General features: G+C 37.1%; 1 protein-coding gene across 1 annotated transcript in view; it reads left to right on the plus strand.

Annotated features, from left to right (window-relative positions):
- Positions 1–12,932, plus strand: part of LOC122810104 (uncharacterized protein KIAA0513-like) — a 240,531-nt gene extending 227,599 nt beyond the window's left edge. The window contains exon 11 of the mRNA XM_044081580.1: positions 12,686–12,932. Coding sequence (XP_043937515.1) covers positions 12,686–12,735 — 50 coding nt within the window. The 3' untranslated portion in view covers positions 12,736–12,932. The remainder of the gene's footprint in view (positions 1–12,685) is intronic.
- Positions 12,933–14,348: the final 1,416 nt, after the last annotated feature.

The raw sequence follows: 14,348 nt of genomic DNA on the forward strand, positions 1-14,348 counted from the left end.
ATACTGTATACTCACATGGCCTGGGTGCCAGGAACTTAAATGACAACAGAAAAAGGGAGGGGGTTAACACACATCATTAGTAAAGCACCATGATTCCTTTGTGGTATTTCAGCACAGCAATAAAACTACACAGCTGTTTACAACTGAATCTGCTGAATAGCAGGGACTGTGTGGCTTCAGTCTCTTTCTGCAGCATACTGTATACTTCATATCGTGAATTTGGAAACAGACATGCTCGATTCAGCAACCTGAAAGTGTGGAATTGTTGTTACAGCAAGTTATGGATTTTTACTTCTGATATAATAAGAACTTTAGTACACACATATTCTAGACATTAGTTTTACCCTGCCTTGTGTGCTCAGATCAAATATAACACAGGTGGAAACCAAGACTATTGAAAGACTTTGACAGAAACACTGTGAAATGCTGGATTTGCTAGCTGGATATAAGATGCTGTATCTGTATTCCCCAAAGGCCGTTAACATTAAAAATTATTGAAGGGCTTCTGTTAGGACATTAAAGAAACACCTACTATCCCAGTCCCACTGGATTGTGCTTCTACTGATTGGGTAAGCTACTTTTTATTGTAAAGGAATCGTAAATAAAATGGTTGTATTGCTCTTTGAAAGGTACTGCCCTGCAATAAACCAAATCAGTAATCATTGAGAAGTGATCCTGTAACTGCCGTTTTCTGTAACACATCACCTGCCTGTAAAATGTGGTACAAAAAGTTGTATACTTTTACTGGATTATTAAGAACACAATGAAAACTGTAATTGCCACAGCAACATATTTCAGCTTGTTGATGTTAGACACACTGACACCTAGACAAGCCCATACCATTGTATTCAACAGCAGTCTTGTAATGACCCCTTATTTTCCCATGCATCACATCTTCTCACCCAAAGGCATCCATATTCTGTGTACAAATCTGTTATTTCACTGTAAAGAAGATGAAAGAAACAAAGGCTGTTGTGATTCATTTCAATTTGCTGCTGTGGAACACACATACACCTCCCCAAACTAACTACACCATGATTAAATCATGTGCTTTGCTTTCATCCACAGACTGCTCCCCGCCAAAAAAGACAGCCACTTCTAGCAATCACCTCTTATATGTGATTGCCAAAAGTGGTGAAAGTCACCCACAGTTATGTATTTCCACTTGCTGCTGTATGGCACCCCATCCCATATCAATTGACAAACAATAAATAATAAAAACATAAATACTATTGTATTGCGTTGTGTATAGTTTGTATTGTTACCACTGCCCATAAATCTAGTTGGTTGCTTTGCCAGAAAAACAAAGAACAAACAGCCTTAATGTAGGAAATTTGACCTCACCAAATTTATATAGCTAAAAGAATAATACAGTGTAGCATTCTTTGATAGCTGTTGCCTCTAGAGTCTTGTGAGAATTTTGGTTTATTCCATTTGTAAGGGAGACATTAACCCCCTCTAATCACCTTTGAAAAACAGTAGTCTGGAGGAGGTCGTCTTACAAATGGAACTAGCAGAATGATTCCCCATCGCTCATAGTATGTTAATAATTACTAGCAGTTAGAGAACACTAGACTTCATGGGAAAGCACATGGTATTCAGGGGCCATAGTTTTTTAAGCTCCAACGTACTAAACTGGAAAAAAAAAATCATAATAATGTAAATCAGCTTGGGGCTTTGATATTTGGTTTCCACAATCCACCAAGCATATAGCAATAGTCACCTTCCTATGATCAGTCTGCCCTTTGCTTTCATCCACTGACTACCCCCTTCCCAACACACACACACCCCCAAGCAGGCCTTTCTGGTAATCACTTATAGTATTCTATTGTGTAGAGTGTCTACTGCACTGTTACCAAAGACTTACCACCATAGATCTAAACCTCTTAGTGCAAGAGTAAGTGGCAAAGGGTTAAAACTAGGAACAGTTCTTGCATATAGCTCGTATAAACTTCGACAGTTGGTAGCACAACATGTGCATTAGCATGCATTTTTCTGAAGGATATGAAATATGAAATTCAACTACTCATCTTTATTTAATGACTGTAATCATTAAGCACCTATTAAAATCATGTTTTGCAAGGAATAAATAAGTGAATTAAGCTGAGGTCTGGTACATTTTAAAAATGTTTTCCAACCTTTTGATCCTGATGGCCTGAATAAAAATAATGACTAAGAAAATAATTTCAGTCTTAATCTTCAACTTTACATTTTCCTGCATTCTTTTAACATACCATAACTGCCCAAAAGTTAATAACTGTGGAATAATTAATCAAACTAAGGCATATGTCTCTGGCCTGCTGGGATCCCAGAACCCATCTGGCTATAGATGCTCCAAGGTGCATTTTAGAGCTTTTTTTTTTTTTCAACCTTTTGATCCAACAATGGCCTGAACAAAAATTAATGAATAAGGAAAGAAATTCATTGTTTTCTTTTCATTCAAGGAAAATAAAGTTCTATCTGAAAAAAAATATAGTAAACAATAAACTGTGATGACAAGCATTTACAAGGATATATAATGTAAATCATATATGGAAATAATGCCTCCCTCCCCCCGAAAAAGATTCAGTCACCTTTTGATGTTAGATTGGGATGAGGGCACAAATGGCCACAGTCATACCTCAAAGTGGCTGCTGCAAAGCATATATACATTTGCTTCCTCTCACCCTGCTTTCAAAATATAGACACCTTCTGTGTACTACTCTGATATCAGACTGAGATGAAACTGAAAGAGCAAATAGAACACATTTACATACTTCATCCAGTTGCTGTCAGATGTATATAACCAGAATGCCTCCATACTCCTAAAAGATTTCCACATGTATATGTATTTTAAAATATGATTGTGAAGAAAAGATTAAAGTACACAGCAATGTATTCCAACTTGATACTCCCAAATAGTACATTTCCCTTAGATAAACTTGTGACTATCTATGTACTACTTTGAATTTTCTGAGGAAAGAAGAAAAAGACTGCATTGCCCCAGTCCAAACACAAGCTATAGTGATTGTGAGGTAAATTAATATCGTAATGACAACACCATCCCAAGCCCCTGACAGAGTTAAAATGACCTTATATGCACATCTGAGCAGGGGCAGCCTGGAGTAAAGGAATCTGCCAAGCCCTGTGATGAATTTTATACCTCAGTTTTTTGATTTTTTTTTTTTTTTTAATCATACATTAACATACCGACAATGCCTCTGAAAACTAGGCACATTACAAAATGCACTATTTTTTATTTTCCTATTTGCATACTTCCCCAGCTGCACATCATCTGCAGTATTTTTACCTTAAGGGTCCCTGGTACTATCAACGCGGTGGTGGGACTGAACCAGTTGTGGGTTGGGAAAGGGCAGTGCAACAGGACAGCCTAAAGTGTCACATACACTAATCCAACATACTAGGAGATCTTTTTTAATATGCTGTAACTGGTTTGAGCTAGTGATTTCATCACATGTAATGTAAGTTGGCCCCTGGCCCTAGACACTGATTTTTCATGCACATGCACAAATATTGACACTGCCTTTAAAATGTATATCACAACCAATGCGTAATCTAGAGGAACACCAATTCACCTATATCGCATCTTTGTGGTGTTGCAGGGGACCAGAGCATAAGGATAAACCCAGGCAGATACAGGGAGGATATGCAGTTTCAACATAGAAGCGACAACCAAGAACTCAACCAGAGGTATGATATGGCAAAGACAATGCCAATGATCAATTTCTTTCACACACATCCTGTTCCTGCTAGACCTCCAATGATAGCCACTAATCGCATGCAATGATGAAGCTTCTACTGAAAAGCAAAAGCATCGCATTACTCTTAAATACACTGCACCCCAAAAGTCACACAGACATTGATACACAAGCCATAGCAATACTAGTTATATACTAATTTCTGCAAATACAACACACTGACACATCTCTTGCCATGAAATATCTGTGACTGATGTTTCAGTGATCAAACAATGCCACATGTAAAACATTTGTATCCACAGATGGCTACCGTACCCTTCAGTTGTATCCACTTTACTATGTTCACCTTATACATTGGATTGTGGCAAAATATAGTCCTTATAAAGAAGTATTCAAGCTCAATTTACACAAACAGATGGTAGTCTTCAAAGGCATCAGTGATAGTTTAAACTATGTAGATAAAAGGGTCAGTTACCTTCATCCACAAACATCCTCTACCCCTACACTGCAGTCACAGCAACTTCTTTTACATGGCCATCATTTTTTTTATTCCAACTTGCTTCTCAAAAATCTCATTAGTCCTGCAAAACCATAACAATGAGCAAAAAGTGCACAATTAGATATGAAATCTTAAACTCAAAGCTGACATTTTTTAGTGACTGCAAATTTCTTTAAATTAGTAGAAAACAAATTTTACAAGAACCATACCTCAAATTCTTTGCTCAATAACTTGGGACAAAGTCAAAAGAAATTATAGGAAGAAAGCCTACGAATCATGCATAATTTCTAACTATTACTATAATTTTCTTCTAAGCATCAGCATGCACTTTCTGAATAATAATAGTACTCGAAATGGGTGGCCATGGTGGTGCAGTGGTTAGCGTTGCCACCTCACAGCAAGAGGCTCTCTGGTTCAATCCTCGGCTGGGGTGCCTTCTGTGCAGAGTCTGCATGTGCTCCTTGTGGTCATGTGGGTTTCCTCCAGGTGCTCCGGTTTCCTCCCACATCCCAAAGACAATGCTGTAGGTGGATTGGACACTCTAAATTGGCCCTAGGCATGAGTGCATGCATGTGTGTGCCTTCTGTGGAAGGTTGGGCGCCGGGCTGGCAACTCAACACCGTAAAACTCCACTGCCAATCATGAGCGGGCAGGTGATCCGCTGTGGCGACCCCTAACCGCGAAAAAGCCGAAAGGAGGAGGAGAAGAAGAAGAAGAATAGCACTCTAAATGTTTTCCATTAATGACTGATGTAATGCCAAAGTGTTTTACCAGAAAATCAAAGTTTTACAGAGGCCAAAAATATGAGGCAAAAATCAGAGACAGTTGAGACTTGACAAAGAACTAGCAGATGAAAAAGTCCCCATATCGGAGGAACAGCTGAAAAGTATGTATAACTGGTTGGTTACCTGCCACAGTTACCGCAAAAAAAGAAGAAACGCTGTAAGCACAAACACCAACAAAAGCAAAACAGCTAATACCAGTCCGGATAGCCTCCACCACAGGAAAATGCTCACAATAAGGTACTGCAGTTCCAACCAAGTTTATTAACGTCAACAAAAGTACAAGCACGTTTTCGTCGAAAAAAACAACTTCATCAGATAAATTCTTGTGTAGCACTGCTGTTTAAATACTTCCCATGCTCCATAAAATAACACGATTATCCAATAATCCAATTAAAATAAAATAAATGAACATATAAATTTAAGGCTGTATTAGTATACAAAAAGCCTCTATTAGCAATGCTGAATGGATTAAAAACACTTTATAAAATGATGACATAAAATACAATACAGTAAGTAAAAAATCATAGAACCAATGTAACCCCACAATATTAAATATTTAGTACTATATAGTTATATATATATATATGAATATTTAATCATAAAAAACACTCTGGAATATGAGTATGAAATGTTTATTTATTACATCTATTTATTATTGTTTTTTATGATTAAATATTCATATATATATATATATATATATATATATATATATATATATATATATATAGTACTTAATATTTAATATTGTGGTGTTACATTGGTTCTATGATTTTTTACTTGCTGTATTGTATTTTATGTCATCATTTTATACAGTGTTTTTAATCCATTCAGCATTGCTAATAGAGGTTTTTTGTATACTAATACAGCCTTAAATTTATATGTTCATTTATTTTATTTTAATTGGATTATTGGATAATTGTGCTATTTTATGGAGCATGGGAAGTATTTAAACAGCAGTGCTACACAAGAATTTATCTGATGAAGTCGTTTTTTTCGACGAAAACTTGCTTGTACTTTTGTTGACGTTAATAAACTTGGTTGGAACTGCAGTACCTTATTGTGAGCATTTACCTGCCACAGTTAAAACAAGCCACAAATTGGCAGATGCACTGCCACATCATTTGCTTTAAGATCTTCACAGTGCCACCAGCATACTCCAAAAGCTATTCCTGATATTGCTAAGGTCATTACCCTCCAGTTTTCAAAATCTCTGGGCTTTCAGCTCTGTCCCAACCTCCAGTATCTACAAAGACAATCTCCAAGCCTTTTGAGGCTTCAAAGCTCTGTGATTGTTTGTCTGATTTTTTTTTTGGGGGGGGGGGGATTAAGCTGAAAGCCAGGAAACTAAATAGAATTTGGTGCTTGAGTTGCTTGGCATCACTACTTTCTTTCCAGCAATGGGAAGAAGAAAAAATAAAACAAGAAAAGGACATCCTGCCCTAATTGCTTAAGACCTATGAAGGAGGAGTGGGATCATATACTAATAGGTTGCACAAACCTTTTTTTATTTGTATTTTATTTTATACAGTAGAGCCGATGCAGTGGGGAGGATCAATGATTCTATTTAAAGTGGAGGAGTGTTTTCAACCTTCCCCTTGTCCTATGGTTCAGGCACCCTTGACAGTGATTCAGTATATGCTAACAAGTGTTTGCTCCCATATACAGAACAAATGGTTTGGTAGTGTTCTCAGATGTACTGAATAACTGCAAATATTGCTGATTTCACTTCTCCTTTTATCTGGCTAATGTTTTTGGTATTTTTTTTCTGGTTTCTTATTTTATGCAGTGAATCTTTGAGCTTATGCAACATGTATGCAGCTTGGGGTACTCTGCTACAGGAAGGGACAGCAATAGGAAATGTATTATTTTGTAGTAAGTTAGCAGAAGTCCATCTGCTGATTACCCTTGAAAAAACACTGTGGGTTTGTCACTTATTTAAATGACAGCTGCCCGTTATCTGGTAGTTGATCACTTCCTTGCAACACTCTGTCAACATGTAGTTCTCATCATCAAGCCTGAGAGCTGTTAATAGGCCAGTTAAAAATTTAGTACTTTATTGAACATGTCAGAAAAAGGGGATTGTTCAGTGTGTGTCTGCTCATTTCAGTGTTACTGTGTCAAATGCTCCCAGGGTTTATAATTCTGCATGCTTGCACCCCTTTCTGTTTTCTTTTGCCACCTTTAGGTTGCATAAGACACTGCAACCATCAGGGATGCATTGCTAGATGGCAAGCTGTTTAGTTGCTGCTTCACATTGGGCAGAAAGAAATTGATTGAAGAAAGACCAAAATAATGAATAAGCAAAAAAAAAAAAAAACTATTCGTTCATGCAACTGTATTTTATTCTTTATCCATCTGGTTCATTTGTGAGTAACTGTTTTTTCAACGTATTTAATGGCAGCATATTGTTTACCTAGGGTGGATTTCTAAATGCATCTTAGAAGAATGTTAAAACCTCTAAAGCTAGTGAATTTCTTTTCTAATAGGGTGTCTGACAACCTGCTTCACTTCCTCAAGTTTGGAACGTTTCTTTTGTGCATATCATATTTGTCAAACTTCATGCCCCAGCCACATGGCTGTCATTGATTTAGGGTTGCCACCTTTCCAAATGCCCAAAGTGGGAAATTTGTGCTACAAACATCAGATTTTGCAGGGCAAAACATACCCACGGCCAGTACAAAGGACAGAACTTCAGTTTTTTTGCCTGAATAAAAGTTTATTCTTGTAGCATTTTAGTTCCTTATTCTGTTTCTTATAACATTTAGGTGTTTCAGATACTGAATATATAGAAAATAATTTTGTCCTAAAATCTCAGGACATTTGCCATTTTTTCACATTTTTTGCAGGACACAACTGCCCAAAGGGGGACTGTCCCTCGCAAGAGAAGTAATACATTTAGAAATATTCAGATGGTGTTAGTCCTAGACACGTAGTATATGCCCACATGCTGGTTACCAGAGAGCTCTATTTTTTGTAAGGACATGCACCTATTTCAAGTAATGTAAAGGAAGACATTCTTTTGTGTTGGAGTGAATTTGGTTAATTTGTTTGGTGCCAGTCTGTGGGTGGTGGTTGTGTTATACTGTTTATATCACAGAAGAGTATGCCTGGTCTGTGGATCATAACCAGTTTGTGACATGTTCAAGGAATAAATTATGAGAAATTCATCTCTGGAGCAAAGCTCAGGAAGTGAATTTCTTTGAATCCACTTTGAGAGTACGTAAAGTGAAGACATGATCAAAGATTCATTTTAGTGCATAGGGCGTTTTAGCTGCCCTGGCATTTTATCAGTTAGTGTGTATGTCTGGTGTCTAAAAGGCATATTTATCAATGTCTTTTTTTCTAAAATAAGAGCCACTGCTAAAAATAATCAAGAAGAAAAGCAAACTTAATCAGGAACGTGTTTAAAATATTGTAACATTTGACTTAGAAAGTGGAGTGCAGGACTTTCTAACAGCAGTAGTGGTCATATGCAAGAACCTTTATTTAACAAACTTACAGCAAGGCTAATATGTATGAACCTTGCTATAAGAAGGTTGTTTAATTTTATACCGAAATATAGTCCTCTTACTCCATTGGGAGTATATGGTGTGTTCATCTACTTTACATCACTGTTCTTAAAAGACAAATGTATATAAAGTAGGTCATGTTTCATACATACATATAGATGTATTATGCACAGTGTTCTGAGATGGATTTCCTAAATGTATTTTCCCTTTCAGGAACAAGGCTTTTATTGCATTACAGTTTGAAGTCATTAAAGTCTAGTGATGCCTTCAGGTGTTTCTCTAATTCATAGGTTCATAAGTGTGTACTAGACTAATGGCCCTGGAGCCTTTACAAACCTAGCCCATAGGATTACCCTGACATCATGTCACCCAACCTTAGCTCCCAGTGCCTCTGTCGAGTAGAGCCACTGGAGTGATCCCCGGGGTGAATTTTCTATTTCCCTTCCATTCATCAAGGTTTCTCTTCAAGAGGGCTTGTGATGTGCTCTGTTTGACATGTATGGGAAGTTTATTCCATAGCAAGAGCAGTCTCTGGGTTATGATCCTGTCCCTCCAGCACATTCTGTTGATTGCGATAATGATGTTGAGGTCACTGGAGTGTGTGGTGCGGAAGGATTGGGATTTTTTTAGCTGTAGCATTTCTAACAGAGCTGGATCAGGCATGGCTTTGTATGTCAAGCAGAGATCACCTCTTAAGTGGGTGATATGAGATAGAGAATAGTTGGAGTTTTTTGAGTCTGTCCATATAGGACAAGTGTTTAAGGCCTAGGATACTCTTTGTGAGGTACTTTTGTGGCCTCTCCAGTTGTTGCATGCATCTAGTGAGGTACATGCCAAATGGGGCATTGTACTCGATGATTGGCCTAATGAGGGAAGAGTAGAGGGAGACAATGACCTCTCCCTTCTGGGATACAAAGCCCTTAGTAATGCTTTACATGCTTAGCTACATACTTTTGATTCCTACAGCCATCTGATATTGCATGTTTCTATTTACATTAATAATTCAAATGCTGCAAACAAGTTATTGAAACATTTCATCTTGAAGGTTACATGATGGACAGTACAACTGAACTAATATTTGACTTTTTACAGGTAAAGTTATATTAATTGTTCATACAATATTTATTTGTGTTATCATACATTTCATATTTCTCAATATCTGAGTAACCCTGTGGCACAGACAGAACTGTTTAATCTCATGAAAGCTCTCAGCTGGGTAAACAAAATGCTGCTGACATTGTGTGTAACTTGTTACTGAGATACTGTTAACAGTTTACAAAATATTACATATTTAATAGTTACTGTGTTAACTGTGACTTATAAAATCCAGATTAAGACTTGGAATCCAAACAGTATAACCTTTATAAAAATAGTTTGTGCTGCAGGAAAAAAAAAAAAAGTTTGTGCTGACGTGTAACGATGGGGCACTATTCATAATTTCAGTCTATTTCCCACAGCAGGGCTCTGATAGTAAGGAAAAGAGTGCATTCAGGCAACAGGTGCAGGACTTGGTAGAAAAAGGACAACATGAACTGGTGTTGGTAATAGGTGAACCTGAATGCATATATATGTAGGAGCAGATAGAACAGGATATATGAGAGCTGCCTGTGTCCACATAGGTGAGGCAGCAGGAATAAAGAAGGAGATGTCATTTGGAAGGGAAGTCTGAATGAGGAAGTCAAAGCTGGAATCACAGGGCCTGTAACCAACTAGCATAGAGTGTCAGGTGTAGTGTATGACAGAAGAATGTAAAATAAGCTGAAGAGTAATGTGCACAAAACACTAGTGTGACCAGTACTACTGTATGGTACAGAAACCTGGGCAGCAAAGGCAGAACAAATGAGGAAGGTAAAGGTAATGGAGATGAAGTACCCGAGATGTGGTAAGATGTGCAATGTGGGACAGATGAAGAAATGAGGACATAAGAGCTGAAGCCCGAGTAGATTCAATTGCAGAGGAGGTAAGAGAACAAGTTACAGTGGTTAGGGTACATGCACAGGAAAGCTGAAAACAGTTTGGTGACAAAGATTTTGGGACACAGGAAGAAAGCAAGAAGAAATGAGGGCATTCAGCAAAGAGATAGATGGTTTGTGTAAGAAAAGACTTGATAGTCAAGCATGAATATCGAAGTGGGTCAGAGAGTGGCATTGAATTGAGAGACATAGTAACAGTTGATGAGACACCCCTACCTCATGTAGAAAAATGAGAAGTGAGGGATGACTATCTTTCTGCTAAAGAGTTGGCCATTTACATTTCTCAAGTCATCCCTATGGTTCCAGAGATATGAACATTTGTTTGAAATTTGAGGGCATAATTTGATTTTATCAAAAAGCTCAGGCTCTGCCCACTGGAACTTACAGAGCAAGAGGACCACATAGCATAATCCATGGCTTAAAATTCAACAGTTAATAGAAAATATGAAAATGGTTAAAGTAACCCTCTTCCCATTTAACAAAATATTAAGATCTTTGTATCATGGAACTTGAGTGTGGTCTTAGGCATCACTGTAACTATGTAAATATGAGATGCATTTCTTATTCCATCCATCCATCTGCTTCTTGTATTTATTTTTCTTTAAAATGATGGTTGTTATTAACACTTGCTTATTGTGCATGGTAAACCTAATTTAAAAATACTTGACGGCTTCTTGTATTGTAATTTTGTGGATCAGCCAATAATAAAAGGAAATTACAGTGCAAACATACAGTTTTATTTGAGGGAATGAGTTAAGCTGGGCTAGTATCCGGCACAGAGATAGGGGGCCTCTTTGGAACTACCAGAAGCTTGAGTCCTGGACTGAGGTTTTAGATGTTGGCGGGTAAACCAAAAGGATGTTCTCCCTATCTACAGAATGGCTGTTGGGGTTTAGTGTCACCAGACTATTGTTTAGCATTAAGTGTACATTCAAATGAATGTTCTAGCATGTGATGGCTATCAGTGCATTCTTTCATATTTATATTCCCCGGGAGGGGAGTTGAAAGATTTCCTCCTGTCAGTTAGAGGGTGCTTTAGTGGTTGGGTTTCCTTTGTCCTGAGCTGCCTTAGTACATATTGATGCGTTAAACCAGATACCCACCAGGGAATTTGCTGTGGAAGAGATGCTGCAGTAAGTTTGTGTAATGATCCCTGGTAGCCTTAAGTAAGTCAGAAATGGGAAGTCCCCCAGTTGTCAGTATATCACTGAGGAGTGTCACTTTCCTCTGATATGTGCTACCCTGCATAGCTGACAACCTCCAACTCCTTTCTTTAGTTCTTTATTACCATTATTTGTTGTGCATCTGAGCTCCAGAAGCTTTTGTACCTCCTTACCAAGCAATCTGATTATTACCTCATTGTCCTCCAAACATGTTACAGTCCTCCACATTTTTCTTGTTATGTAATCAAAAGCAAGTGAACAGATCATACCTCTCAACCTCTTAGTACAAGAAATCTGGACAAAGTTTAAAATAATGGGGGGGGGGGTCAAAGAGCCAAAAGTAGGGACAGATTTTAAATATTGCTCTTATAACCTTAGAAAGTTGCTAGAACAATAGTGTTTGAGTTAGCATACATTTTCTGAAAGCTATAATGTCTCAGACTTGAAATGTGTGGTAATATTTAGTGATATAAATTCTCAGAGATTTGCCAGAAAACTGCAAATTTTATGAGGAACGCACCAAAAACATGAGGCAAAAATCTGGACAGTAGTTTTGAGTTGCTTTGTGATCGTGTGAACCACTGAAACATTATTTGATTACAGGACTCTGTCAAACAAAAAGAAAATGATCAAGTCACATCTGTTTCAAAGAAGCAAACAGAGCAAACTTAGACTGGAGCAGTTTTTAAAGTGGAAGTTTGGATTACTCAGTCCTCAGTGTATTGGTAAGCACAAAGTAAAGTAACTACAACAGACTAGTAGTTGCGTTCTTAATGTTACATATTCAGGAAAGCTGCTGTGCTTATAAAACAGATGCACAAATTCTGAAGCATAAAATAAGATGTTTGCTTTGGCTTGATGTTATTTTATAATTTATAAGGAACTCGGTTGTCTATGTACAAGAAGCATTAAGATATTCCTTGGATTAGGTTGCAAAATTGTTTTGATCCATGCCTTGTTTATTGCCTTACTGGCTGCTGTGTCCCACAACTGCTCACTTAAAAAACAGTGTAATTAATAATTCTGTGACTCCTCATACTACGTTTCTTTTCTTCCAGAGCAATACAAGTTACTTAGTGATCATATTGAACAAATGACATTCGAATAAGTGACTGGAACCCTCTGCTGTACCGTAACAGAGGACATCTCGGTGACAACACAGTATTGAAGAAACATCTGCATGGCGTGTAGCAACCCTTGGCACTTGACCCATTTTTGTCATTAAGCCTTCTCCACATATGGCAGTTGCTATTTACGGTGTGTGTGTGTATGTGTGTGTATATATATATATATATATATATATATATATATATATATATATATATATATATATATTCAGAATCAGAACAATAAGTCTGTAGTAAACTTTAGAATACAGTATGCATCTCTTTTGGTTCAAGTGTAGTGAAAAACTGGAGTGAATCCCTCACATTTTATATGAGTGGAAGAGCAGTTAATGGTTAAAAAATAGTCACTTTTAAGAAAAAAACGCATAGAGACTATTACTAGCTTTGCTAATATTCAGAGAGTAGCTTCTGTGAAAATACCCAAGGAAATGTGTGTTTGCTTGTACTGTTTTGTAGTATCCTTGAGTAGACTGAATTCAGAGACCTGGAGAAACAGCCCTGTTCTTGAGACTGCGCTGGTACTCTTGGTAAATTTTAAGTATTGTTTTATTATGGTTTCATTTTTGTGACTAGTAGTGTACACTGAAGTAGCACTGCATAGTAAGGCTTTCTTTTCACGTCTCTCCAAATTCATCCACTAATTTGTGACACCTGAAAAAATTTATGGTGAAACTATTCCCCATTTATATATTCCATCTGTAAAAGAGTAATTGTTTGACTTGTATTGTGCTGGTTGTTGAGTCAGTGATTTGATAGAGCAGAACAGAGTTCTGAGCCCCCAGCATCAAAGTTGCAGTTCTGTCCTTTTACTCATTTTTAACGTGAAATTCCTCTAGTTTCTGGATAAACTTGTTTTCCAGTTTGAGACATCATGTTCTCAAAACACAATGAGCGCCATAAACACTACTGACAATGGCTTCTCTATTATGTCTTAAAAGCCCCAGCATGTTTTGAGAGTAAAAAATGTATTATTGTGATGAAAAAAATAATTGGGTATGTTTTTATACCAGTGTACTGATAACTAGCTTTCCATTTTTTTTTAATTTCTGTCATTTAAGGGTAAACTATGTATTTCCATATTATGAATTATTTCTTACTATATAGTGCTGCTTTTCTGTAAAATTAGCAATACGATTTTGAGTGTCACTGCCAACTAAAGCAATATCCTTCCTCTACTTCTGGAAAAAAAATAGTTGGTCAGTAGTTTTGAGCTGCTTTGCAGTCATGTGAACCACTGAAACATTATTTGATTACAGGACTCTGTCAAACAAACAAAAAGAAATTGATCCATTCACAACTGTTTCAAAGAAGCAAACAAAGCAAACTTAGACTGGAGCAATTTTTAAAGCTGGACTTGCACATAATCTCATGCTTCATGATAACATTTTGGAAACCATGCTAAGGTAAAGTCTGATATGCTGGAAGATCAAACTCAGAATGTACAGCACTTGAACAGCGTGTTTCTTCTGTATGACTGTGCTTAGCCAATAACAGCGAACATTTTTGAGCCAGTTTGCTAAAGTAAGTGTCATTAAGTGCAATAATGAAAAACTGAATTTATTTGTATGTATAAACATGTTTGTCTTGACACTGG

This window comes from Protopterus annectens, chromosome 8.part1 (assembly GCF_019279795.1).
Source record: "Protopterus annectens isolate FY-2018-M chromosome 8.part1, PAN1.0, whole genome shotgun sequence".
NCBI lineage: Eukaryota > Metazoa > Chordata > Ceratodontiformes > Protopteridae > Protopterus > Protopterus annectens.